Source organism: Panthera leo, chromosome A2 (genome assembly GCF_018350215.1).
Source record: "Panthera leo isolate Ple1 chromosome A2, P.leo_Ple1_pat1.1, whole genome shotgun sequence".
NCBI classification, from domain to species: Eukaryota; Metazoa; Chordata; class Mammalia; order Carnivora; family Felidae; genus Panthera; species Panthera leo.
The window spans coordinates 30,906,977-30,912,976 of NC_056680.1; the positions used below are offsets into that span (position 1 = coordinate 30,906,977).

A 6,000-nucleotide genomic window follows, 5' to 3' on the forward strand; every position below is an offset into this window, starting at 1 on the left:
GGTGTTCAATAAGTGTCGACCGAAAAGCTGCCTCGTAAATGCATTCATTTTCCTAAATGTCATATAGTGGTTAGAGCCCAACGAAGAGGGTAGGAGGAAAGAACGTGTTTTTCTCTCTCAACTTCTCTTTCCAAGGTTCTCTGAGCCTAACTATCCTATTCACAATTTCTACTTCTGCTTCTCCAGCTTCGTTATAGGCAATCTTGACACGTCTTCTTGGCCAATCTAGATTTCACCTCCTCATTCTTCCTCCTGCTACGCACGGTGGCTTGCAGTCTCTCCTTCTGTTGCCTCCACATCTGAGCTTGAATCAAAATCCTTACTCTAACTTCAGCTGCAACAAAATGGCAAGAAAAGATTCAAGGGCCCACGTGCCAGCCAGGAGTCTGCAATACCTGTGTGATGACAGCGGGATAAGACGTGCCTGCTTCTGAAACATGCCCATGGGGATGCCTTGTTTGTGTACTCACTTTTAAGTTGCATGCCCCTGATTGCTAGGTTCTTCTTGAGCATCCCTTTTCTAGAAGCAAAGTAGCAGCCAGCAAAAGGGAGAAACCGAGCAAGGGGAAACATAAAATTAGAGCTCTGGGCAGAGCCATCTCTTGATATCTGAGAAGATTCCTTGATAATCTTTTCTACTCCTACATTGACATACACTCACAAAGATACCGTTTAATCGAGATCTCCTCTTGGTGGAAAATATCCTAGCTATTGTACACATTGATAAAAGGTCCTGCATGTGAATTAGAGTTTTGTCCGTGATTACCAAATTCATTTTGGTCACACAACTATTATACTGGGAGTACCTTCATTATGTCTTGTATCTCCCATCAGCAAGGAGCCTGGAGCATGGCATAAGATAATGTTAAATAAGTATCAGCTAACATTAAAGGAAGAAGAGAGAGTGGAAGAAGAGAGAAGGAAGAAGGGGGGTTGGCCGGGATAAACCAGTCTTTTAGATCAGGCGAGGGCCTACAGAGACTGCTCTGGCTGCCGACGTCCCTCAAGAGTATGGCCTTGCCATCAAAGTCCCATTTCAGTTTATGCTGCAGCAAAAGGGCCAAGCGAATACAGTTCATGGAAATATTTGAGAAAGTATTCAGAACACTGCTTACCAGGCAGGAAGCATCTTCGAATGTGTCTAGCACCGTCTAGCTGCATTGTACACATTCTCTTGAGTCCTCACACTGTCACCCGAGGAACGAATAGCCTTCATTCCACATTAGGAAAACAAAATAAGTTGAGGTCCAGAGGCTAACTGCCTTGTCCAAGGTCACGGAGCAGGAAAGTGCAGTTGAAGCCAGTGTGATTTCAAAACCCGCAGGATGAGTCCAAAGGTGACATTCAGGTAATGTGTCCTGATCCACCTGCTGCTAAAATTCTGAAATACTTTGGTAAATAGCCCCTGCTCCAGGTCCCCAAGGCGCCTCATCTTGACTTCACTGGCCCCCCCACCCCCACCTGCAGGGCACTTGGGACCCCCCTACCATCCAGCAACTGAGGATAAATGCTGGCCCAGCACCCTATAATCCAGAGCTGTGGCGGTGGCCCAAGTCCAATTTGAATGGTGATTGTTGAGCTGGAGTGGTTATTAAATATGTTTTAATGCCATCACAGCTTTATCTCATGCTGTTGTCTATCTCCGGTAGGGGGCTGTTACAACTGACTGCTTCTGGTTAATTCCCAGGTCAACCAGTGTGCCCTGGGAAAGGTGGCAGAACAGCTGTTCTCTTCGAGGCTCTGGCACGAGCAAACAGCTCTGCTTCCATCAGACAGGCAGGGTCTGGGGAGGCTACACCTGGTCCTCTGACTCGCCAACAACACCCTTTTGGAGACTAAGAGGAATCTCCGTAGGAAAGCCTCACATCCAGTTCTTGGGAGAATACCTCATACCTCTCTGAAGCCCGTATTGCATTGAGAGTCTGGTTTCAACATTCATTTCTGGATGTGAGAGGCACAGAAAGTACAACTCTTCGAAGTCATAACCTCTGTGTACCCTCTCATTCATGTGCTGATCTGAACACCACCTGCACGATTGCTTATGCCATACTTTTTAAGTTGACTCATTTTTCTTATATCATTACAAAAACTGGAAGAGTAGTCTCTCTAACCATGAAGTGAAGGTAACCTTATAAATTAACACGCTATTATTAAAATCAAAGTTCTCAACTCTGTAGCCCCTGAAGACTTCTTACAGACAATGAGGAACAAACACCTCACTTGGGGAGACAATAAGCTTAAGTAGGGGCTCAGACCATGGAGTCAGACAGAACAGGGCTTGACCCTCGTCTACTACTTACCAAGTCATGTGACCTGGAACAAGATTCTTATCCTGGACCTCAGTTTCCACATCTTTAATACAGGTATAATAATAATACCTTCTTCTCAGACAGAATGAATGGATTGCCCTTTCCACAGTGCCTAACGTGTAGTAAGCATTCAGTAAAAGTCAGATATTCTATGGCTAAAATTGACAACCCAGCAACAACAGATGTTGGCAAGGATGCAGAGAAGGAGGATCTCTTCTGCACTGCTGGTGGGAATGCAAACTGGTGCCGCCACTCTGGAAAACAGTATGGAGGTTCCTCAAAAAATTAAAAATAGAACTAGCCTATGACCCAGCAATTGCACTACTAGGTATTTATCCAAGGGATACAGGTGTGCTGTTTTGAAGGGGCACATGTACCCCAATGTTTACAGCAGAGCTATCTACAATAGCCAAAGTATGGAAAGAGCCCAATGTCCATCGATGGATCAATGGATAAGAAGATGTGGCATATATATATATAATGGAGTATTACTCGGAAATCAAAAAGAATGAAATCTTGCCATTTGCAACTACGTGGATGGAACCAGAGGGTATTATGCTAAACGAAATTAGAGAAAGTCAAATATCATATGACTTCACTCATAGGAGGAATTTAAGATACAAAACAGATGGACATAAGGAAAGGGGAGCAAAAATGTTAAAACAAGGAGGGAGACAAAACATAAGAGACTCTTAAATATAGAGAACAAACTGAGGGTTGTGGGAGGGGGATGGGCTTCATGGGTAAGGTGCATTAGGAAGACACTTGCTGGGATGAGCATTGGGTGTTATACATAGGGAATGAATCACTGGATTCTACTTATGAAATCATTGCACTATATACTAACTAACTTGGATGCAAATAAATAAATAAATAAATGTTAAATATTCTAAATGAAACAGCGGTTCCAAATGAAAAATTGAAAGAGATCTCAATGTTGAATAAAAAGTAGCCGTATGTATTCTGAAGGATTTTCTGAAATTGAGATTTTTCTTGTGTTTCCATCTATCAACTCATTTGCTCTGATTCTCCTTTCAGGTCTTTGGGTTCTTGAACTTTATCCTCTGGGCTGGAAACATCTGGTTTGTTTTCAAGGAGACCGGCTGGCATTCCTCGGGACAGAGATATCTTTCAGACCCGATGGAAAAGCACTCGAGTAGCTATAACCAAGGCGGGTACAACCAAGACAGCTATGGGTCAAGCGGCGGGTATAGCCAGCAGGCGAGTATGGGGCCATCCTCAGATGAGTTTGGCCAACAGTCCAGTGGCCCCGCTTCTTTTACCAATCAGATTTAACAGGTAGTCTTTGCATTCTTCTGGCGATAGCCTCACCACCTTCCATTTTAGTTGCAGAAGAGTTTTTTAAGAGTTTCAATCAATTATTAATGCAGAGGGTGTTGAATGTAAATCAGAGATCTGTAGTCCTCATTAAGGCAGAAAGGCCTGGGTCGTGATAAATGGTACTTAGAGAGGAGACGACATGAGGAGATACATTATTCATCATAGATGCCTAATTGGAGAGTACCTTATTACATACACAGATACTTGTATGGTCGTTTTGTAGGTGTGTGGAGATAATGAAAGCATTTGGAAGCTTACTGTCTCTAGTATGTAATGTGCATAAAGTAAATTCTATATCCCTGAGTTTTCCTATGAGTTTTGATGCAAAAGAGGTTTTAATGATTTCTATAAGACAATTTGGTGTATCACACATGCATGTATTATTGTGTTTAGTTGCAGACATTGTAGGACTGTGAGTCTCTTAAGTATTTGTTTCAGACAGTTGCTCTGTATTTTTTTTTTTTTTACTTAATGAATCAGTGCTCATAAGGTTTAGTGCATGAATATGCGTTTTCTCACAAAATGAACATTTGAAGTGTATTTATGAAAATTTTCCAGTTTGCACCATGAATTTGTTACATGGACATTTAAAGAAATATATTCATTACTTTGTATACTTGCAAATCTGTCTCTTTGGCTTTACCCAATTCTGACTGCACCGTAACTAAGGTTTGGGATTTTTTTCCCTATTAGTCAATATTCAGTGTTATATATGGTAACTGCCCAATACTTATTCTATCTACTTAGCTAAGTATTTACATTCTCGTAACTTTCTATGATGTTTTGTGGCTCTTATCCTATGGACCATAAACAATAGGCCCAATAACCGTTTGTGTTTATGGAGTGCTGTTTTCTTAGAGTAATACAGATGCAGATATCAGATACCATAGTCGAGAAGCTTTTGTGCTAATGTATTAATTTATAAAGGATGTTCTGTAGAACCTATACGAGCAGCCAAACTTTTAAATCCTATTTATTTGTAAAGCTAATATGTTCCTTGATCCAATTATTAGAAATTCTCAAGTCACAGCTTAACTTACCAATTACTAATTCCGATTTGAATCATAAATTAGAAATGACTTCCATGAGCAACTCTGATCCCAGAGACGGTTCTCATGAAATATTCCTCAGAATTTTTTCATTATCAAGAAAACGCCAGTCTTCCCTTCTTTGTTTTGACTCAATTGGAACATCAAGGCCTAACAGCGAGGGCAAACTGTGCATCCGTATTTCCAGATAAAAGTTGTTATCGATGTATAAACTCTGTGTGATCTGTGATGTTGGAAGCATTTTAGCACAAACCAGCTGTGGTTCTTAGATGATATCTGTAACCGGTTTCTGGACCCTGTTGGATAAATACTGTATTGTGATATCTATTTGACCTTAATAAAGTTATTGCTTACAGTGCTGGCTGGAGAGAGCAGAATTACAATAGAATCTGGTTTGCTTTAACAAGGGAAGAATAAGTTATAAATGCACGGTGTTTCCATGCTCTCCCCATGCCCTTGTTTCCAAGCCTAGGGCTGCTCATTCATTGATTCTCTCATTTTAGGATGCTGTCTGCACCCACTGCTATGCAAGGCACTGGGGCTATGGGAGCGAGATAAAACGGAAACGTGCCTCACCTTGAGAAGCTCACACTCTAGGAGGAGAGACAGACATTAAAATAAGCACACGCCACTTAGGCTGTGTGCAGCAAAGAGAGGCAGAGGATTCCATGAGAACATTTATCAGAGGGGCTTGAGCTGGTTAGAGGGAGGTCAAAGGTGCTTCAGACCTGAGGACTGCACCAGGTTTCCCAGGGACGGAATGGGAGGGAGAGAATCCCAGGCAGAGAGCAGCCTTATAAAGCTCAGATGGTGGGAGGCAGGATGGATACGTCTGGTTGCCAGAGTGCAATGAGTGAGGAGGCCTCTCTTGAGTCGAGGGCTGCTGGTGCCCTGCTAGGCGGCCGTGATTGGGATTTCTGTCCTTATCCCCAAGAGCCTAAGGGAGCTCACTAGTGGATTTTAAGCACAGGAGGGACGCGATGAGATCAGCATTTTGGAAAGATCTCCGTGGCTGCAGGGTAAAGTGTAGACTGAAGGACAGTCTGGGTGGAGGAGGTGGCCTTGACTGCTAACATCTACACGGCAGCGAGCTGGGCTTGGGACGGTGAGGGGCAGGGAGAGGGGGGACCTGGCGCGAGGCACCCCATTCACCTCTCATTTCCCGGGACACGGCTGGATGTGACCGCTTCCTTCAGCGCTCTCCAGGAGGAGAGAGTGGCCTCTGCTTCATATACCGTTGTGAACTCTCTGATGCGGAGAAACTCACATAACCGGCACTTCTCTTCACCGGCCTTAGCAGC

At 43.2% G+C, this 6,000-nt stretch overlaps 1 protein-coding gene across 1 annotated transcript in view; it reads left to right on the forward strand.

The window, feature by feature from the left end:
• Positions 1-4,988, forward strand: part of SYNPR (synaptoporin) — a 313,659-nt gene extending 308,671 nt beyond the window's left edge. The window contains exon 6 of the mRNA XM_042927530.1: positions 3,348-4,988. Coding sequence (XP_042783464.1) covers positions 3,348-3,605 — 258 coding nt within the window. The 3' untranslated portion in view covers positions 3,606-4,988. The remainder of the gene's footprint in view (positions 1-3,347) is intronic.
• Positions 4,989-6,000: the final 1,012 nt, after the last annotated feature.